This window comes from Nothoprocta perdicaria, unplaced genomic scaffold (genome assembly GCF_003342845.1).
Source record: "Nothoprocta perdicaria isolate Ctin4 unplaced genomic scaffold, notPer1 scaffold_272, whole genome shotgun sequence".
NCBI lineage: Eukaryota > Metazoa > Chordata > Aves > Tinamiformes > Tinamidae > Nothoprocta > Nothoprocta perdicaria.
The window spans coordinates 62,926-85,713 of NW_020455502.1; the positions used below are offsets into that span (position 1 = coordinate 62,926).

The 22,788-nt window shown below is 46.5% G+C and overlaps 1 protein-coding gene across 2 annotated transcripts in view; it reads left to right on the forward strand.

Moving 5' to 3' along the window:
- The first annotated feature begins 753 nt into the window (after window positions 1-753).
- Window positions 754-22,788, forward strand: part of NAV3 (neuron navigator 3) — a 247,832-nt gene continuing 225,797 nt past the window's right edge. For both annotated transcript variants that reach the window (XM_026040972.1, XM_026040973.1), the window contains exon 1: window positions 754-984. In XM_026040972.1, the coding sequence (XP_025896757.1) occupies window positions 754-984 (231 nt within the window). The remainder of the gene's footprint in view (window positions 985-22,788) is intronic.

The following is a 22,788-nucleotide window of genomic DNA, read 5'->3' on the forward strand; positions in this document are numbered from 1 at the left end:
AAAAAATGCTCCCCCCTTTTTTTTAAAAAAAAAAAAAAAAAAAAAAAACAGAAAAAAAAGAGTGTGTGTTTTTTTTTTCCTAAGATGTGGGCTGCTTATTTATGTAGCCAGGAAGAGGTCTCCGCTTCCACTGTTGCGGTCCCGGGGCTGTTTTGACAGTTGGAGGGCGCGGAGGCTTCGCCTGCTCTCGCGCTCGCGCGCGGACCCGCAGCGCCGGGAGGGGGAAGGCGACAGCGTGGATTTACGATCCCTGTAGTCGCGGGCGGGCGGCTCCGCTCGGCTCCGCTCCGTACCTTGGAGTGGAGCTCGCGCCGCTGAGGAGCGTTGGGCCAGCCATGTTGCCAGCCATGAGGCGGCAGCTCGGCCGCGCCACGAGCCGCCCCCGCGGGAGCGTGGCGGGACGGTGCTGAGGGATGAGCGCTCCTCCTGCCTCCTGAGGGATGAGCGCTCCTCCTGCCTCCTGAGGGATGAGCCCTCCTGCCCGCTGAGGGATGAGCGCTCCTCCTGCCTGCTCAGGGATGAGCCCTCCTGCCCACTGAGGGGTGAGCGCTCCTGCTTGCTGAGGGATGAGCCCTCCTGCCTCCTGAGGGATGAGCCCTCCTGCTTGCTGAGGGATGAGCCCTCCTGCCTCCTGAGGGATGAGCGCTCCTCCTGCTCGCTGAGGGATGAGCGCTCCTCCCGCCTGAAGCCCCCGTGGCCGCCCCGCTGGAGCCCAAGCGCGGCCGGCGGCACGGAGCTCCCCGCCGAGCGGCCATGCCCGTGCTCGGGGTGGCCTCCAAGCTGCGGCCGCCGGCCGGGGGCTCCAGGCCGGTGCACAGCGCCCGGCCCATGCCCGTGGCGAGCCTGAGCGCGCCGGCCCGGGCGCTGGAGCTGGCGGGCGCCCACGGCTCCGTGCTCTCCTGCCAGCTGGCGCTCAGCTCCACCTGCGACTTCGCCGAGCCAGGAGCCCTGCCGCGCAAGACCCAGGAGGTGGAGGACAGCAAGGTGAGTGACTTGCTTCTCAACAGGGCTCATTTGCCAAGAAAAAAAAAATATATATATATATATATATATATATGTAAAACATCTGCTAGTAAGTTGCTGAATGGGGTGTAAATGGAGTGTGACTGGGTGAATAACAATTTATTTATTTCTGTCGCCCTCTGATTTGGCTCTGCTCAGCGTGGCCGTGTGAATAACCGAGCTGGGTCTGGACGTTGGCGTGACGGTGCTGGCGGGAGCGTTTTGATAAGGATCACTAGACCCACACGTAGGAAAGCGAAAAGCTTCCCGGCTCCCAAGAAGCTGAGCAGGGACATGACAGCACTTAAAAAAACCACTATCTTGGCTGCTTCATGAGATATTATGGAGTTTTAAAAGAGCTCTCACGCCCACACCTATTCCCACGGGGAGGTTCTTTTGAAATAAAAACAACTAATTATTTTTTTCTTTTCACTTTTCCAACGTTCTGGCTGTGCTTGCTGCACAACTGCTGAACCAGAAAAGCAGCTCCTCAATGAAAAGTACCTGTGTTTTTATTTTCTCTTTGGCAAAGCAACTTCTTCCTGCTCCCCACCCCCAAGCTGTGATTCAGTGTGATTGCTTTATTTTAAGTTTGCCTGAAGCAGGATGCCATCATTTTTTCAGACTGCTTTGGGGTTTTATTTTTCCTTCTGTTATGGGGTCTTCCTTTTGAGCCTTACCTGCTAATTGAGGCGCTCAAGCCCAGGTTTCTGCCCGTCTTCTTGCTGCAGCCGAACACACTTCCCAGGCTGGAGCGTGAGTATTCCTGTCAGCGGATGGTGTTTCCGTAGCTCTTGCAGTGCGTTACGGCCACATATGTGGTTTAACCACTTCAGCACGCAGTGTTACGTGAAGTTGCTTTCCTTTGCTCTTCTAGGGCTTTTGCTTTGTGGAAGTTATTGCTGTGCTGTGATTAAACATAGAGTTGTCGTTGCTTCGTGTTCAGTTTAAGGACACTTGAGTGTCATCAGGGCTGTTCCAGTGGCAAGATGTGCATAATATATGGACTTGGTTGTCTGTTGCCTTTAGTCGCTGGGTTAGCTCAGTATCAGTGAGGAAAGCTGGTTTTGTGGTTGAAGGAGAGGGTTGGGATCCTCAACATTTGGTTTGCTTTTTAAACCCGACCACATATTTCCCATGGGATTTTGGTCATGTCATTTGCTTAATCTTGCTTTTGGAGTTTTCTGTATCACCTCTCCCTGTTTTCCACGAGATGATGCAGTGGTGCCCTCAGCGAGGCTGTGCAGAAGCACAAGGAGTGAGCAGACTGCTCATCTCTTGCTTACCACAGGAGATGAGCAGCCCTTTCCTATGACATGAGTGCAATTAAATACAATAATAAAACTTTAGACCACAGTGCAAGAAAAGCACGTTGGATACCTACAATCGTAATACATTCCTGCTAAGTTGCTTTTTAAGCATAGAAGATATTCTTAATGCTGTGCTTTAATGGATACTACGTGAAAAGTGTTTGAGTTTTGCAATTACTACTTTCAGAAAAAGAGAATTCGGGTTACAGTGCCCCCTCAGAGACAGGCAGTGCATCTTGCTTCAGCAGCTAAACCACTCAGGAACTGTTAGTGCTTCGTATGAAACCTAGTGGGAATCAGTTCATCTCACATGGTGCGTATCCTTCCACTTATAGCACTCCTGAGGTCCCAGTAAATCATGGAACAGGTGAACACAAACAGGACTGAGCTTGGCATTGCATGCTTCATGGTTCTGGCAGTACTTCTAATCTCAGGGACTGCTTTTAAGGAAAAAAAGTACCAATTAGCTATTCTGTTCTCAGCGGAAACAGCCGAGCTCTTTCAAAGGTGTTTCTTCAACATTAAGGCCAGTGTGTGCACGTGATGCCCTGAAAACCTCATCTGGCATCCTGAATAAATAAGTCCTAGTGGATTAACAGAAGTCCTTAGCAGCAAAAAACTTAGCAATTTCTGAAAGTGCCCATTACAAATCTCACATTCCCAGTAAAGTTTAATGGTTGTTCTTTGCCCAGGTTTCTTCCAGACATTCTTCTGAGGAATGATCTTCTAGTCACCTTTTAAGAAAGTTCAATGAAATCCTTTTGCTAGTGTAGCTTGGGTTATAAAGCACATGGATATGACTGAAAAATCTTTTTTTTTTTTTAATTTTTTTTTGTTTTGTTGCCAACAAACTTCAAAATACCTACCTAGAACTACTGAACGAAGTTTTCCTTCATCCCTAATGGAGATCCATCCCTCTCTGTTTGCCAGCATCTGGTAGCCGCCTCAGTAATATGTAGTAATTATATAAGGTGCAGCTCTAAGCACAGGCTTTGTTTTTTTTTTCAGGGAGTTAATGTCCCTTCAGATTTGCTGACCAGATGCAAATTCAGCATCACACATCACCCTGCCCCAGAGCGTGACCTCTTGTGAATGCTGCCTTCAGTGGAACTTCTGTTGAATTTTTGTTTTTTGGATAGCAAAAGTATTCATCAAATATGATTAATATTGATATTCCTACGTGGCTTGGTGGTGTATGATGCTGTATGTCAGGACTGTTATCATTATAGCTGCAACCAGATAAATGTCCTTGAATCAAAACCTAATGAATACCTAGTCAGAGTTTCCAAATGAGAGTGAAATCTGCCTCTATGGTACAGTGCTTGCATGTTTATGCTATATGACTGTGTATACGGCAGCTCTTAGTTTTGAGGGAAAAATGATTAATTTATATCTGCAAAACACAATGGAACATATGAGCTATTCATGTGGTTAGCATTCGCCCTTGGCTGCTGCATTACAGGCTTTAACTTTTGCTTTCTTTGGTATTTTACATATGCTGCACTGTGTATCACCAGCTTTCCCATCCTGCCTGGAAGGTCCCGAGATGGACACACTCTGTGACACGTCCTGTAGCTATCTGTACGGGTGGAGGGGTCCAAGATAAATTTGGATCAGATGTGTCAATGCAGTAGGTCATGGCCACCCAGCTGCTTCCTCTATGGCCTTCGGTTTCACTACACCTGATTGTTGGGGACTTCTGACACCAGAGCTGGCTCTCTCACACATTCCACACTGCCAGGGCTGGCCAGGGATACAGCTGCAAAAATCAGGGCTCGTTTCCCTAGATGCTTCCCCCCCGTCCCCAACATGATTTTCTGTGCTTGCACATGCACTCTTAAGAAATATTGTGTTTTAATAAAAACAGTGGCAGGGTAAGTTTGTGAGGTGTTATGAGGGGATATTATTAACATGTATAAGTTCATGGAGGGAGAACGTAGGGAGGAAGGGGCCAAGCTCTTCTCAGCAGTGCCCAGTGACAGGACAAGGGGTAATGGGTGCAAATTGCAACACAGGCAGTTCCATCTCCACGTGAGGAGGAACTTCTTCCCTGTGAGGGTGCCAGAGCCCTGGCACAGGCTGCCCAGGGAGGCTGTGGAGTCTCCTTCTCTGGAGATCTTCCCAACCTGCCTGGATGCCGCCCTGTGCCCCGTGCTCTGGGTGTCCCTGCTGGAGCAGGGAGTTGGACTGGATGATCTCCAGAGGTCCCTTCCAACCCCAACCATTCTGGGATTCTGTATTTATATTCAGCCTTTTTTTTTTACTTCATTGAATAGAACATAGTTAAACTTAGGAAAAAAAAATAGTAAGTATATAATTTAGTCATTCAATTATTAATGATTTAAGTCATTCTATGTGTGGTTTATTCCAATACACTTTGTTCACAAATGCTGATCTGTTGGTTGGGTATTCTCTTAATTTGTATGTCAGTACCTAATTCACATACAGATCCATCTGCTTTCTTGCTTGGCCCACGGATATTTAAACTGACTGCACAAACACTTATGATGTGAATAGTCATGCAAAATATTTGAACGCAGGCCTTCAGAGCACATTCTTCTTCCCTGAGTATCATATAGACAAAAGTTTATTCCTATATATGTACACAGGAAAGGAATCCAGCTGCTGGATTCAGGAGGTGAAATGCTTGCTCTCCTTGGAACAGACAGTTTCGCTATTCAGCGGGGCCACAGTTTGGTTTTATCCAAACCCATGCCTGAAAATGCCATTGTCTTCTGAAGCATTTATCTAACTGGGGGTATAGTATAATTTACACTCCTGTGCCACTGGATTGTATTCCTGATTTTGTATTCCGTGCTAAATTAATGAGAGCAAAATGCTCAGATTAGGGTAGGCTGTCCTGTGTTATGGAACCAAAAAAAGCTATCAAGTGATCCTCTAAAATCCAAATTCATTGCTAGTTAAGCAATGGATCTAAATAGATGTAAATCCATTGCTATCTAAGCAATGGATTAAAACTGAAGGAATGTAGGAAGAATTAATTTGCCAGAACAATTTTTGGGCCCCAGAGAGATAGCTGTCTGCACTGCAGTGACTCGACTGCTCCTGGCCGGCCCCTTTGCCTGTTCCCAAGGCCTTCCCAAGGCTTTTCCTCCCATCACCAAACTCATCTTCAGCATCACTTACGCTTGCAAACAGAGTCTCCGAGCTGAATCTGATATATTAATTTTACCCTTTTGGGTATCTGCCTCCAATGATACGATTTGAGCCTTCTTTCCTGAGTTCATTCATTCCTGTACTGTCATATTATCTTCTTTTTTCTCTTCTTTTTTTTTCAGTTTCTCTTTGTCCATGCTATCTGCCTCCTGCTGTCTGCTTTATCTGCCTCTTCCTTCCTGTTGGCAGACATGCTTACAGGCCTCTGCCTATGACTAATTTTTCTCTGTATCCACTAATCAGGTCTTTCTGTCATGACTGAAACTTTTTTTCATATCATTATTCCTTACTGGAAAGTGTTAGTCAGGCCCTACGAGCTGATTCAGTCTATGTATCTCTAAATGCTGCGATTTTTAGGGTTTACATTAAAATTCTTCTAAGACACAAGTACTGGCCTCCAGAGGAGGCCTGGGTCGTAATCTGATTTCTCTTGGAAAGGTCCAGCCCCACCRAGTTCGTCATTAAGCAGCCTAATTTGAGCAAGAAGGATCTCAGGGGAACTCYGAAAACTTGGGATCTGCTCCAGGGCCTCCTGAAAGATGTTCCAAAGGAAGAGGTGAGCCAACCTGAAGAAAGAGGCCCTGGTGGCTTTTCTTACCTGTTSAGCAGTAGGGCTGGGACATGTTCAGTAAAGAAGAACAGAGAAGAGCAGAGGGGCTCTAGCAGGTGAACATGGGGGCAAGAATGGGGTCTACAACAGTTGTCCCGGGACACTGAGGTGACCTGGAATGCAGCTTCATGTGGGTGGCACATGGGGAGGTTAAATAGGGAGGGCTGTGACGCGAGGAGGTTCCCACCGTGCGTGGGACCCGTGAGGCCCGTTTCGCAGCGTCGTTCCGCGCGAGACCTCCCGTGTTTCCTCCTTAATTGTCAATCGCAAACACAAACCGTGTTTCCTCGGTAATTGTCAAACACAAACCGTGTTTCCTCGGTAATTGTCAAACACAAACCGTGTTTCCTCGGTAATTGTCAAACACAAACCGTGTTTCCTCGGTAATTGCCACCCGCTGGCCTGGGAGGCAGCTGCTGCCCGGCCCGGGCACCCGGCTGGTCGCACGAGGCTCCCCGGCCCGCGCAGACCCGGCACGAGCGTGGCTGCTTGCTCTGCATGGGTGGAGCACCGAGATGTGCCATGGATCACTTCCATATCTCCATCTTTCCTCTGCTAACTCTTCCACAGCACTCACTCACTCACTCGTGTCCTGGCATGCCCCTTTCCCATTATTCCCCAGGTCTCTCCAGAGGGGAGAGGATCTGCTCCAAGCAGAGGATCTGCYGCAATCCCACATTCCTTTGACCTTTCAGTTTCCTGGCTAACTCTTTGCCTACTCCCTCAGGACCAAGCTTTACCAAGTTACTTGGCATATGGGAGCCTAAATGAATTTGCTTCCCCATTTGGTCCTACCTTTCCTTTCCCCCGTGCTARTACAGTGGAGACGCCTGCCTCGTGGGCTGGCAGTGCTCCTTGCACCGCGTTTATGTTAGCGCTGTGGCCAAGGCAGCACAAAGGGGAGCAGAAGCAGCCAGAGATCTCCCTTCTTCTCCCCATAGTGGCTGCTAGCGATGGGTAGCCAACATTATTTTAGGAGTACGGAAAGAGCTGCCAGAAACTGCAACCAGCACAGGGACACCTGGGATGCAGCGTGTTTAATGGGAAGCCGGGCAGCTGGCGGGAGCCTGGATGCTCAGCAGTTTCAGCGTCTTGCCTTGTGCTCTGAATTATTTCTCTATGAAACAGATAACAGCACCTTTAATATGCTTTATGTATCCAGCACCATCTGTCTGTGCTGTTTTACAACTGAGTTAAGAGCCTTACGCTGAATGAGCTTGGAAACAACTTTGCTGTTAAATATTTATTTCATAATCACCTGTATTAACCGCATTTTTATACAGGTGAGAGAAATGTGCAGTAAGACAGCTAGGCAATTATTAAAACCTTTATACTTATCAGCAAATGGTATTGGGTAGGGGTTGAAAGCTGCTTTTTTGTGGCTACTTTGCAATTGTGATTATCCATAGGAGGGCATTTACCAACCTGAGCTTAAGGGCCCCGTCTGGCCTTTCACTGCTTTTGTTTTAATCCGCTCACAAAATGAGAACTTAGAACTCGAGGTATTTCATATKAGCTTATGTGGGAAGAGTTGGCGTGAGGCATGAGCAGAAAATGATGGCTCCTGTTCTTTATATTGCATCTGTCACTAGGGAAGGTGCATGGGGATTTTCTGATCAGTCCTTTTTTTTTTTTTCATTAGAAATGCTCCTTTCTTGAGCATTAGAAATGCTCCTTTCCTTGCTTGAAAAGGGGGGATGCATCAAAGTGTGGATGAAGAGATCCCTGAATGAGCACAAAGCAGCTGAGCTCCAGAACCTGAAGCAACCCAGCAGCATCCGCTCGGTGCAACCGGAGCTAGTAAATGCAGCAGCCTCGCAGGGTAATCTGTTCTCYGTGACCATAAATGGAGATAAGTGGTCTCCATCTCTAGATAAAAATAATGGGCTTATGTTATACCCTGGGAGGCTTTAGCTGGGCTTCAGCAAAACGTCCCCGCAGTACTAGTAGCTAGAGAGGGGTGCTTTGCATGCAGAAGGTGCCCAGCCTCCATCACTCTGGGGTTTGTGTAAAAAGCACATGGACTCCCTCTCTTCTGAACACTCCTGATCCTTGTGCAGGGAGCAGGGGGCCATCCCAGGGGTCTCCAGCTGCTTGGCCGCTGGTTGAGCCGAGGTGCTGGTCAGGGCTGATGAAGCCGTCGGGCTCTGGGCGCCCGAGCTGCCGTGCCCTGCAGGGCCCTGCACGTCTGTCTGGAGGGAGCTTGGCTGCCTGCAACCCAAAGTCATCAAGCAATATGGGCATTTCCTGGGGCTTTTCACCCAAGTACTGCAGGTTCAGTTGTTTTTTTTTCCAAAAGCACAGGACGGGTGTCAGTAGAAACAAGTCCTGGGAAGCCACTTTGCCCGAGGCCCTGAGAACCTTTAAAGTCCCACAGAGACTTTCTGAGCCTGCCYCTAGGAGACAGGAGCATCCCAAAGCAGCCCGTGGAGTCAGGTCTGCCACAAAGATTATGTAAGTTGTGTTCGGCTGAAACACGTCTCTTCCACCCTTGTGTAAAAACTTTATTAAAATGTCCTTCTTGGAGAAATTTGCTGAGTTTCAGCCAGACCTTCACCCTAGAAACGTCGACCAGGCTGATGGCTTATCACGACAGGTACTGTGTAAGCAGAGCAAGAGTTTGTCTCGACCTGACAGGACATATGGCTGTGTTAGACAGAGTGTGGGAGAAAAGGGAAAACACTATCCCCGCAACACGGAGCGAGAGAGGAGATTAAGGGGAAAATGGATGAGTTTCCCACACTCAGSCTGGGGCTTTGTGGCAGCACGAGGAATTTGAAGTCATATATATCTTGAGTCCCAGTCGCCCCATGTGAACCACAGCTCCATCCTTTGTCCTTTCGAAGGCCCCAGCGAAACAGGCAGACGGGAGGAGTTTCGCTGCTCGCGGGGCTCGCGGGGCTGCAGCCCTCTCCTCGCGGAGGCGGCAGCGGCAGCRGCCGGGCCCGGCTCCGGGCGAGGCTCGGGTCGGACTTTTCCCTCCGGCCGCCACGAGACGCCCGCTGCTCCTCATGGCTTCGATCCGCACGCACTCGGCCACGCTGACACGGGCTGTCAGAGATGCAGAATGTGTTGCGGTCTCGCACCGCGTTACGAAAGCCCCCCAGAAGTCCCGGGTGTGTTGCTGTTGAGAGGCTTTCTGCTTATTAAATATAACGGCACAGAACAAATAGCTGCAGAATAAAAGCTCCCTTCTAGGGAGAGCTGTTGTGTTTTGGAGTTAATTTCTTCCTTTGAATACACTGCCTAGCTTCTTTCTGGCAGCAATTCTTGCCTTCAGTAAGAAAGARGAACATCAGCCGCAAGTGAGACTTGCTAATTTTGGGAAGTAGGTGTTAATTCTGGCCCGGCTCCGCAGGTCTCCCTCCGCCAGCCCCCTGCTTTCTGGAGGGGCCTGCTTTTCCTTACCCGTGTGTGCAGAGCAGGCTCCTTTAGAGCAGCTCTGTGTCTCGCTGTGACCCCGCTCACAGGATGTGGTCTTGGAGGAAGCCCACGCGTTAACAAAAGCCTTTTGACAGCGCCGGTGCCTGGGGATTACGCTGGACGAGGCGGGAGCATCTATCTAGTCCCAGGCTTTGCTAGGGGAATATTTTGTGCGAATCTTCACTTGCCCGTGATGTTTTTAAGGTCGCAAACCTTTCCTTGTGTTTTTACTGGCACGAGAAAATTGGCTGGAAGATAGCATAACTTGCTTAAAATTCAGAAGAGGAATGTGGAGTGTTTTGTCTGGTAGATGCGAGGGGATAATTCCCTCGTGTAAAATGTGCAGATTTCTGATGGCCCTTGTGCATGTTCTGTTTAAACCAAGTCGGGGAACTTGGAAAATAAGCAAACCAAAGGGAAGCTTGATTTTCAAGTGTATTATCATAGGATCATAGTATTTCTGGGTATATAAACTGAGAAGGTGCCAGCCACTAAACGTGTGTACTAACTCTGCATAAAACATGAGCAAAGCGAAGCGAGTACARTATTAGTACTGTGCTAACCTTCTTTCAGCGGGACATTTGGTCTGGCTTATCTTTTTAGTTATGTTTATCTTCCCATTAAGCCTCCGTCACTGCTCTGGCCCTCTGATCCTAACGCGGTGGAACAGATTTCACCGTTCTGTCCGTCTCCCTTCCCACAACACATTTCATCCGGGTGAAACTCCCCGGTTGGAGCACTGCAGCAAATATGAAAAACTAGAGCAGAGGTAGGTGTCAAGCTCTCTCTCCTGCTCTCCATTTCAAAATATCTCCCTTGGACCAGCCACCTGGCCGCGTATGGTGCTGACCGTGCGTTAAACTCCCAAAGCTTTGGCAGGGGAAGCTCCCGGTTGTGCGTCGGGAGGTGACGCACGGGGCTCGTGCAGGGCTATTGCAGCCCGACGGCTTCCTGGCGAGCGGGAAGCCTCTCGCCACCCTCGTCAGCCCCGCTCGGGCCTGGGTCGGGCTGACTAAGGCTTTAATCAAGGCACGGGGCTTTTACTCACCCGCAGTGGGATTTCCTGGCAAGGCACCTGCGCGGTAAACAGGGCTCTTGTCTCCAGAGTGGAAATAAGTGGCGTTGGAGAAGAATGCGAAAGAACAAATTAAAGCAGGAAAGCGGCTCGGGAGGAGCCTCAGCCGCCCGGCGAGGCTGCCGTGGTCCCGGCTGCCAGCTCAGCGCCCCGGCCGCGAGGGAGCAGCCCAGCGGGTGCTAGGCCAGGCTTTGCTGCACAAAGTTTCCAGGAGGGAGAGCGGCCCCCGACCAGCCTGGGAGGCTGCAACAGGCCACAGAGAAACAGTTTCAGCTACGGCTTCCATCGAGTGCCTCCTTGAACTCCGTTCTTGAGGAAGATGGGATGAATGAAGCTGCTTGGTGGCCAAGTACTATTTCATTTAATTGTCTTAAAGCTGGAGAAATGAACTAATTAACTGCTTTATAAATGTTACTGGCATTACCTTGAATGACCTTAGAAAAGATAACTCTCTCTTATGTTATCTGATAAGAAAAATTGGAGCAGACCTATTTCACCTCATCTGTGGTGTGCACTGACAGCTTCCTGTTCAACAGGAAACGATGCGCATATATATATATATATATATATATATATTTTTTTTTTTTACTTGTAATTTAGAAAGCCTGAGTAGAAGGCATTGTATACACAGCTGCTCGAATGCCTTCCTGGTATAGGTCTGTATTATGAGCTGGAACCTAAGCAGCAGGGTTGCTCAGGGGAGAAGCCAGGGATAGTGCTTGACAGTGACATGCCCTGTTCACAGGCCCAATTTCCAGATGCAGTTTTTGAGTAAAATACGACTTGCAGATTTGAAACTTTGAGATACCGACAGCTCCTGAGCAGGATCTAACCTGCTGCAGTTCTGTGCCCAGGTGGGGTTTGTGGCTGTGGCAGCAATGGACATTAGGAACCCTCCTAATCAATGCATGGTCTTGACGAGTTTTGGTTTATAAGAGAAGCTGTTGGAGGAGGGAGTGGGGTATGTAGGCAAAATATCTGAAAACTAGAACAAACCTTCCTTGCCAGGGCTCAGTGCAGGATTTTTCTGAGTTAGAGAGTGGTAGTGGTGGGGGCAGCACTTTGTGGACAAGGTGCAATGAGGGCAGAGTCATGAGGGAAGCCAAAAAGGGAACTCAACCCACGCTCGAGAGAGTCAGCATCTGGGTACCAGTCTGCCAGACTAAACACTGTCATTCAAAAAAATTAGTTGAAGGGAACTTGGCAAAAGAAAAGAATATAATACGAAGGTTCAGATCAGCAACAGATACCGGAGAACTTAGACTTCATAAAAGCGAGGGGATTAGGGACGTATTTGTATCTGGAAAATTTGAACCTTTCTCTCCTGACCATCAGAGATGATCTYATTAAATTTGAGATTGTAAGATCTCATTGTGACATACTGATATAAATACCAACGAAGAAAGAGGAACAGTGGTCACTTTTCAGCCTAAAGGGCCCAAATACTTCCTTCACTTCCCACTAAAAATTTCAGCTTGGGTGACAATGAGGTCAGAATTTTCAACAGCAGTTTTCACATGTGGCTTTAAGGATCTCAAAGGCCTTTGCAGACAGTAACCTCTGATTCATGTCTTTGTTATGACAAGCAATTATTTTACCCTGATTCATTGGATGGAAATACTAATGTATCTCGGCCAAACTATAAGCCAGTTGAATATTCAAGGAATGGATTTTGCATGATGGATTATTTGCTGTATTATCAGACCTGGGCTACAACACAGTCCATTTCCTGCAAAGCTCTGTGAGTAGGCAGTAGGAAGTATGCAACTTATTTCCTCTGAAAAACACATAGATATTGCTACCATTTCCAGAGCAATAAAAGATTTTGGATTTTTTAGAAGTGTTTGAAATAGGATATCAGGTATTTCCACTACGAGAAGTGTAAGAAATAGCTATTTTCTGAAACCATGACCGTGTCTTGGGTCTTGGTTTGATTTCTGTAGTTCTTTTCCTGGCTGTGTGATTATACAACATTTTTTTTTTTTTTTGATAGTTAAACATTTTAACCGKAATATACAGATAGATTTTTTTGTTATAAAACAAGATAATCTAAGTAACAGCTCCATCTTCTACATCTGCTTCTGACTGTTGATTAGGCTTTAAAAATGATMATATTTCAACTAACATTTGATGCGTGGTGATTTAAGGACTGTGTGAAGTAACATGACATCTCAGTTCCTTTTCATTTGAGAGATTACCCCAGTATCTCCACTTGCATGCAGGCTGGTGCCTTTTTTTCTCTTAGCAGTTRTTTAAAGATTTCCATACTCTGAAGGTTTGTATCGCTTCACAGTCAAAATCTAAAATCCAATAAGATATATGATTAAAATCTCTACACACAGATTTCTTCCAGACTCAAGAGGTTCGTGCTGTTATTGCATGCTACGTTAGGCATTGCTRTAGAGTGAAGTTCTCTTTTGAGAAATTTGATTCACATCCCTACCAGGCTTCATATAAAGAGGTTTTTTAGGGGAACTTGGACAGAAGCTGCTACTGCTAATGCAGGAAAGAGGGAGAAATCAGGTTATCTGTCAGCAGATGTATCGTTGCACTGTCCCCTGGGTGCCTGAGTGCTTGAGTTGCACCCCTTGTGTACCCATTATTTTTACTACCACAGCCCAACCTGAGCTCAACTTCATCCTCCGGGCACCTTGGCACTCAAGTGCAGAGCTTGGGCCTGTGCCAGGCTCCCTAGCACAATGCAGGGCACTGAGAGCCTGGCAAGGAAAAGCAGTGCCTTGCAGGCCTGGACAAAGGGCTCCTCTTGGGCTGGGTTAGGTGGCTTTGTGGTCCTGGCCCATTCGCTGCCAGATGACCGGGGTTTTCTGATAACCAGGTAATCTGAGACTGTCATTCAAGGAAGCTGTGAATGCCAAGGGAAAAATGGACTTCTGTGTGTGCTGACAGCATTCAGAATGCAATGTTTTATGAAAGCTAAGCACAGGAAAAAATAATACATTGTTTTCTTTTTTTATGTTGTCTGTTAGAAGACAAATAGGATAGAACCAATATTTAAAGAAAGTGTAGTTGTCCTTGTTGCTTTCCTGGTTGGGAATTCATTGTGTCTGCTATCGTAGTGGGTTTCCAGCAGAAACGTGATTCCCGTGGCCGGCTCCTCGCTGGACTCGAGTGCTCCCGAGCCCTGGGAGCAGAGCGTGGCCAGCCCGGCTGCGAGGGAACGCTGATAAGCAAAGCAGCTCGTAAATCCTGCACAGGGAACTGCTCACGTTCGTGCCTCCCGGGATTAAAACTGAGGCTCGCTCTGTCCTGCCCGCAAATGACTTTCAGCAGTAGAAATGGCCACAGTAAAATCCTGCTCGCGGTCCTTGTTCCTGCATTTGCCTTCTCTGTCTTGTTATACATACCAAATATGTCCATGCCCTGTGTACGTAACCAAATACCTACCCATATAGGCCGTTATTTTGAGAAGTCTGATTTCTTTAATAAAACGTTGCTTTCAGATTTCATAACATTATGTCCTGACACCTCACTGCTGTCAAGTCAGCCTCAAGTATCCTGACTATGAGTAGTCAGGATGTGCAGAATGTGGAGTGCAGGGGGTTGAAGTTTTTCCTGCTTGTAAATGTCTTAAAGCCAATGAAAAACCTCAGGAAAGTTCAAGAGCACTGGCTATTTCTTTGTATCACGGATTGGCAAAATGCCCTATCAACCTAGAGCAGGGAGGTTAGTGCAAAGCCTGTTGGAGGGAAAGTTGTGACCTCTGTCTTGCAACGCTTGCATGTTTGGAAACCCGATGCAGTGTTAGTGAGAGCTGCTAAATGAGCTGTTGGACGGGGTGCAGGGCTCATTTGCTGCCCTCTGAGACCAGGCAACACACAGGCCGCAGGTCGGCGTCCAGGTATTCCCAGAGACTGTGCGGAGCCCACAGCAAATTCATCTGACCCCATTACAGCTAATTAAAAGGCTGGGGCCTCGTCTGAGCTCGTTGGCTTTCTGCTGCAGTCAAATGACAGAGCCAGATGCCCCCTGAGGGCCCTTCCTTACAGGGCTCTGGGAGGTTCACGTCCTGACTCACCCTCTGGAGGCATCTGCGTCTGTGCCTTAATTAAGGGGAGCTGGATCATCTAGTCTAAGTGAAGCACCTAACTTTAAGGTGCCCCAAATTAGTTGAGCATAAACTTAGCGTAGAGTTGAGCTTTTATTAGGGGAGATACTCTCTTCCCATACACTTTTTCTTATTATTAAGTTATTATTAAAGGTCGTGCACTGGTGTTCCAAGGTAAGTTATTTGAATCTTTTTGAGCCGAATCTTTTGAGTGATAGATGTGGTTGTTGTTCTATCAATCAGGGGGATGTCCTTTTCTGATTCTTAGAATAGACTGGGGAGATAAACTTACAAAAAGTACCTGGAGAGTGGTGGAGAGGAGTGATGAGCATGCAAAAAATAAAACTGCGATGAGCCAGTTACATACGAAACTGAGAGATCTTGATGAGCGTGCAAGGTTCTGCTTTGGTATATTCATAGAGCTGTATTTCTGTGCTGTGCCACAGAGATAGCAGAGGTAGTGAAATGGATCATTAGCCATGACTGTTACAATGCATTAGTTTACAGAATATCTGGCAGTCTAGTGGTGTTTATACACACGTAAACATGGTGAGTAAAAGCAAGGAGAAATTATTAACAAGGAGGTGGGAAATCAACGTATTTGCACATGAATTGAAAGTTCCCTATTGCACTAAGAGCACGGCTGCTCACTGTGGCTCTGTGCAGCACTTGCATTCAGGGGCCAGAGCGAGACTTCCCTCCTTCTCCATTTGCTGTGACAGTCTCTCTAAAGAGGATGGTGATGCTGGTCCAGAAACTGCTCACAAACTTAAAGAAGCGAGATCTGAGCAGAGGGGCACTTCCAAAGATGTCCCCRAACTTGAATCACTCCCAGCATGTTCCTTTCTCTCGGTTGTGTCCTGGGAGGATATGTGGCAGTTCAGTTCCCAAGATGGTACCTACAGCTAGGTACAATAAATGCGGGCTTTTTGCTCTTAAGTATTGTACTTGAAGCAGCTCATGCTGCGTCTCTCTCTCTCTCGAGGATTATTTACACTCCCATTCAGTGCAGTCAAACTATTACTGAAGAGTTGAATCTGAAATAATCTTATGTGCCCCAAAATTCTGCTGTGATTCTAAGGGAATCATTTATCAGGTTTGATTATATTAATAATTTAAATAGCTTTCCTGGCCTGTCACCCTTGAGATGTTACATCTCTTGTAACCTCTTAAGAGCTCCCAAGCTTGGGTGGAATCACAGCAAGCTGAACTCGGTGCCTTTTCCAGGTCCACCAGAGCTGGACACTCATGTCCAGCCTGGGATGTTCTGCCCTTCAGTGCACTGTGACAGTTTGTGCTACAGCTGTCATACATCACGGCTTATTCTTAGAAGTTCTTGTTTTATTGTATAACAGAATATTTAATTATTCTGTTATCATGTCTTTGGAAGGACTTTACATTATGGTTCTTCTAAACCACCTTTTTAAGGCTAAAGGACCTCTTTCAAGGAATATTTTCTAGCTTTACGATAATAAATATGACAGTGGCTCACATAGAAATGTACCCTAGTGTAGACAAGTGTTAAATTAGCAAATAAAGCCGACATTTTCTGCTGCTCCTACAACTTGCCAGCTGTGGAGTGCGAACACTCAGGTGAGGAGCAGGACCTGGTGATGCTAAATGCCAAAGGAAAGGGAGAGCAACCTGGGGTCTGCTCTGAAGAAACTGTTGTGAGAAAGCAAGCCGAAAATAAGCGAGGAGAGAGGGGAGCCACTCAGGGCTGAGCAGATCTTTTGATCCCTGTTGCTGCTGCCGCCCAAATATGTCAGTATTGACTTCTCCTGGCCGTGCTGTCGCCCGCTCTCGGCAGACGCTCGGAGGGGACGCGGAGCGGGGGAGACCCCGCACAGCGGGGCCGCGGTCACAGCTGAGCCGCCTCTGAGAGCCGCTGTGTCCCCCGGCGCTCCGCGGGACGTGCCCGGCGTTGTTCAGGGAGGGATGCGCGGGACAAAAGCCGCCTCCAGCTGCGCCTCGGCGCGCCAGGGCTGCGGCGGCAGCGCGCRGGCCCCGACAAAGCGCGCATTGAGGCCTGGCCCCGGCGCGGCGCCACACGCGCCCCTTCCACTGCACGGGCGCCGCGGCCAACGCGTTTACTGTTCCCGTTTAAAGAGGGCTTTTCTTCCCAGCGCCTCGAGAGGGAGGAGCGGAGAAAGCAGGGAAGGAGCCCACGTTCTCTCAGGCCCGGTCTCACCTTCCAGATGCCACGTGCAGCGCGTCTGAATCACCACGAGACACTTTCACATCCACACGTCCTTCCCGAAGGGCAACGTGGGTTCCCGTCTGCCGAGCCCTGAGCCCTGCAGCCCCGCTTGCAGGGCACAACATCAGGCTCATGGTCCACAGGCACAGCGGCTCCAAAGACATCCCTTACCTTGGGCCACATCCATTGCCTATCCGGCAGTAATTGGATTAAATACAGCAACCCGCCTCTTCCCACGTGAGGGATGGAATTGGCTGGGTGCTTTCCTGAGTGCATGGGGCAGCTTAATCACCTTTTCCTGTGCCCTGTTTGTCCTGCTGTTGCAGCAGCACATCCTGGATTTGAGGCATGTTTATGAGGGTACATAGGAGAGGGAGCACAGCCTTTCCATCCTGCTGGTGACACCAGGATCTAACTAATCAGGGAAATACAGTCATCTCTTCCACTGCATCTGTGTACCCTCTGTGTTTCTTTAAACCTCACAGCAAAGGCTCTCCTCCAAAATGTACCATGAAAAATTTACCAAAATTTACAAAAAATAATCCCTRGTTTCTTTGATTTCCCATTAATTTCCCAGATACCTGGCCGGTGTCTGTTTGCTGACTCCATTCGGAATAACAGCAGTAGCAACATCAGCTGTGTTCCATTTTAAAAGCAGTAATAGGGGAATATGCTTTTAATGTACATGTTTAAAATGCAGTTTCAGCTAAACACTATCTTATCTGAGGATACTTAAGCCAGGAGGAGCTTGAGGTTTTACAAAGCTCATGAAGTATTTCTGTGGTTTCTAAAGGTAGCTAGAATTCGGGAACATTTTCCCCATTCCTCATCTGTGTTATTCCACTGTCATAGTCCCTCCAATAATGCTTCATTTTTATAAAACGTGTTGTCTGTGCAGGTCAAAATTGAAAATCTTTGAGACCTTTGGCTTTCTCTCAGGTTTGGTTCAGATTAGTCAGCACGTGCAGAAGCTATTAGGTATGTGCACGAATGGAACATAATACCATGATCTTAATGTGTTAGGAAGTCAATTTAAAACCTAGTGTCAGAGCAGTCTGTGTGTTAAGGAGAAAGAAATGCTCTGTTTTCCTTCTCCCTCATCAGCAGGCAGTCAGTACACAGTACCCATACTATATATGGAGAAGTGTACGTATCTGTATAGCCATATGAATATATATTATTCATATACATAATCTCCACAGCTTTTGCGGTTCGGTTTCTTTCTACCTTCCCCCTCAGATGGTTTGTTATAAGCTTGCTGTTTATTGGCTTTCTTGGAAATATCTATCAAAGTCTTCATGTATTTTTAATTTTGGTGTGAATCTGGAAGATCTTTGTTGAGGTATAACTCACGAACTAAATGTGGCTAGACTTCATAAAAGTTAAGAAAGTATCTGGCTYGTGGAAAGTAGAATATTTTCCAGAGTCGTAACAAGAGAAAATTCTTATCTGCAAAGTTTATAACACTAACCTGGAAGCCTCATTCTTTCTTTTATATATGTTCAAATCAATAGCCAATTCCTTAAGGAGCCTGAAACCCAGACAGGACAAGTGAGGCAGAAAAAAAAAGGTTAGACAAAACTGCTTGATTTATATTTTCTGTTCACTAGAATGAACCTAAAAAGCCAAATAGGGGGTTTATTTCTGGCTTTTCAAACCTAGATAAAYAGTGTTTGAGTATTCATTATTCTGCCTACACATGGTAAAGGTTTTGCACAGTGCAATCCTGAAAAAAAACGTTGCTTAGCTAGCCAGGCAAAGAGAAGCTTTCCTGGACAACCACTGGATTTTGAACTTAGAAATTCATGTTGTAGTGGTGCAGTCACACAGTTCCTGCGTTTGAATAGGGCGGCATTACGGAAGAGGCCAAAAAAACAAAACAAAATTAACTATTTGGCAGGCTCCTGAGAAACTCAGTTAGGGAGGAAGAAGAGAATTTAACGGTCCAAATATTGGAAGCAGCTGTGGATACCTTAAGCAGGTTTCAAACTTGTGCATATGGCTTTAAAAGCAAACAGGGAGGAGTGCTGGCGTTGGCTCATACAGTTTTTGAGTGGCAAGGAACATAATATTTCAGTAAGTCTTAGTCAAGCTGTTTTAATTAGCCTACAAAAGAAAAAAGATCTTATGAACTGAAAACATCTTGCACTGAGTGGGTAAACTTGATCAGTTTAGTCTGAATTATTTGGCTTCGCTCGATGTGTCTCATTTGATGTTTGTTGGCCTTTGTACAACTGCAGAAGAGTCATGTAGGAGCGAGGGGTTGGAAAGTGCTGCAGACCGCTCTTTTCAGAGACATTTGTCCCTCAAATTTGCGGACATGAGCCAGAGAGTTCAGGGCAAAGCTTTGAAAAATAGTGCTTCTTGAAGCATAGCCATATTTCCCTGGCAGGGGCTCAGATACAGTGGATACAACGCTGGCACAATTACAAAAAAAGGAACTGATTACAGAAGTGTATGAAGTGGTGGTTTTAATGGGGTCACAGTTTATTAAAATCATAGCAAGCAGAGAAGGAAAACTCTTCAGAAAATCTTATTTCTCTTCCCTGCAACCCTTCTCCTATTTCTGTGTTTGTCTATCTAGCTGTCACTATCTGTTTATTTATTCTTAATTCCAAAGAGGAAAAGAAAACGCAGACGGGATCCTTTGAGTATTTCATCATTATCAGGCCCTTCAGCCATCACAAAATAGAAGGATCATTGGGGCAGACAGCTGGTTCTTCTTCAGGCCATAACGGTGCAGACAAGGTCTGGATGATAAAAACGAGGAGCCTGTGAAATCCTGCCAGTCGCCCCTTCCCAAAGCAGCATCCTGCAGACAGCGTTCCCTGCGTGCTCCCGCACCTGCACTGACCACGGAGGTAAAATAACAGATCCAGGCTTTTTGGCTTTTTGGGGGCCTGATTGAAATTGCCCGTGAACTGGGGCCAAAAGTCTCAYACACGTGCATGTGTGCATATTTATGTATATATRTGAATACAGTGTCATATACATACATATGACACAGATGTCTGCCTACCTATCTGTGAGTTAAAAAGGGCTGTGGATGTCTGCAAGTGCCCCGAGACGGTCTAGCTGGAGCTCTTGCTCCATTAGCCACCTGCTGCATAAGCAATAGGAGCAGTAAAATACAGTTGCAGGAGCTCTCCGTTCCTTCAACTTTCCAGACAGAAAAGCTCTGCAGCCAATTTTTGAAAACTGAGCGGGAAGCAGAAAGGAGGCAGCAAGAAAAGCCCTCGAGAGATTTGRAGTGTTTTTCCTCACGGCTGTTTACTGCTCTGTCGGAAGGCAGAGCTGTGCTCCTGCAGGGAGGGTAGAGCTCCCTTCCTCTAAGCCATTAGAAAAATTGCTACTTGGACATGGCCCAAAAATTTATTATGAATTATGGGTGGACCYATTGTTTAGAAGTAAATTGTTTTAAAGTAAATCTGTCTCACTGCAAATCACGAAGTAATTCACTCTTAATACCAAAACATATTTATATGAATTGAAGATTCTCTTTTCCTCTCTTCTTGCTGGTGTTTTCTCAGTAGAGATTTGGTATTTTTGCCTTTTTTTCTTTCTTTTTTTTTCTTTTTTTTAACTTGGCTTTCTGCAGCTCTTAAGGGGCTTCTCCAGATGTTGGATGCTCATTAAAATGAATTCTGTTCCAGTTCAAAAGTCTTTGGAGGAGTATGGAGCAAGGCAACAGTCCATTGATTCCCTCCTATTAGGCTCAATGTTGGGTTCATTTCATGTTCAGCAAGTAAAAATGTGCAGCTGTTAGCTCATTCCTCAACGGTGCTTTTGGCCAAAGRAGACTTTTTATGTTTTAGTGCAATTATTTACAGTTTTTGTGTTAAAGAGAAAGGCCCATTCCAGGATGCTTTTTGCTTCCTTCAATCACTGTCATGCGGGTCTGACGCAGCAAGGATGAATTGCTCTTGAGCCTACATTGACAAGATAAGGTCCCTGCTGTTGGGGAAAGAGGTTGGGAGCTGCAGTMCGACCAGGCTCTGCCCGCTCTGCTGAGCAATCTGGGCCTGTTTAGATTGCCTTGCTTTCATGTTGGGGAGAAGGCAAAAAAAGAGAACAAGCGTCAGTTTTAAAATTCATTTTAAGACCAGGGTAATCCCACTTAAAGTAAGAACATGCTACAATGGAAGGAAGTAAATTCAAGTACACAGAGGTTATATCCTATTTCCTTTGCCTTTTATACTAGCACATAGTAAATTAATAGACTGCACTAAAGTCATGCATTTTCTTTTTCTTTTATTCCTCAGGTAGGTAAATATTTTTTTTCAGAGCTGATTGCTAACTGCAGGCCTTATCTTAATTCTTTTTTTTACCTTGTGCATGCATATATAATCAGGTATGTAATTTTGGGATTAGCAGCTTGTTTACATACTTAGTAGGGTTTTATTTTTATCCTGGATGGTTTTTTTTTTCCATTTGTCAAAACAAAGTGATTACTATGATCTTGTAAGACTATGATATTGCCAAGGGAATTGTCCCTTTTGAAACCACTGCATGTTAAACAAGCTTCTGGAGGGTAAAGTCAAACACGACAGATTGGTAAATCACACTCAGAGCTTTCTAACACCAGACTTTGGTAACCACAAGGATTCTGTGCCTGAAGACAGAGGAAGAACCAACATACAGGAGACAGAAAAATGGAAAAGTCTGTCCCAGAAATGTAAGGCGGCTTGTCCACCCCCTGCAAAAGTTGTGGATTGTTCTCATGTACGCATGAGAATTTTATTTTACTTTCAATTTTACTTTTAATTTTGCTCTTTCATGAAAATTAAAATAAAAAATAAGGTAGGATCATGAAGGAAGGCTGCCTTTTCTCTGAAAAACAGAGACTTGCCAGGACTGCTCCTGCCTCTTCCCTCACCAGCACATCCATGACTAGCCCTTGCGTGCTACTCAACAGGTCTTATGTGTTAATTCTGTTAAGGTACTAAATCTTGCTGGATTAGACATTCTTTGCCCTTTCCCATTTCCACTGAATCTAGAGCCTTTGGATTTTCTTTTTTTGGACAGGAAAGAATACAAATTCTCTCGACTTAAAAAATACAAGATGCTCCTGGCTGGCTGCAGGCAGCATCTGAGGACACTTTTAAAGGCGCCTTTGGCACCGAGAGAGCTGTATTGTCTATGGAAGGAAATGAAATTATTGACCTGCAAACAATTAACACTTAAAACCAGATACAAAGACAATATCATGAAACCACCTAAAATAAAGACATTCAGCTTTAAGGCTGAAAACGTGCTTGAAAAATAGCTTCCCTATAGTTGCCCCATTTTGATGGCTTGCTGAGAAGAGTGTMAATACATGAAAAAAGGTGCCACTCAGTCAAATTGATGGCAAATCCTTGAAAGCCTCCCTGAAGATAAGGCCTGCATTTAGCAGCCTGTAGTCTTTACTCCTGAAAGTGTCTACATTAAGGAAGGACCACTATGTAACTAATCCAAGGAGCACGATTTGCCCTTCTTCACTCTCCTGTGATCGCTCCTTGTGTGCATCTTTCCTTCCAACATAAGAACAAAAAATCATTACCTCCGGCTTAGTTTCACAGTCCCAGATCATTTCTCCCAAGCCTAAAGGGCTTCCACTGCTTTGACTTCACCGGGGCCCAGGGATTGCCCCAGAGCCCCTGCTCCTGGGAGTAACTCAAGGCCAAAGGCATTTTGCAATGACTTCAGAGGGGGCTTCATTAAAGTAGAAGGGAACTGGGACAACATTCCCACCGGACATCACTTTGGGTCAGTTCAGCTGCACGTGGGAGCCAGGCGTGTGCCRGGACAGACTTTGGTCCTTAGCCCTTGGCTGGGGGATGAAGACTTGAATGTCCCACTGGCTTTGTGGTTGCCGGTCCTGATGAAACGAGCTGGCACTTGGAGAATTCATCCACAGCGCGCGCTCGGCGCGGGCTGGCAAGC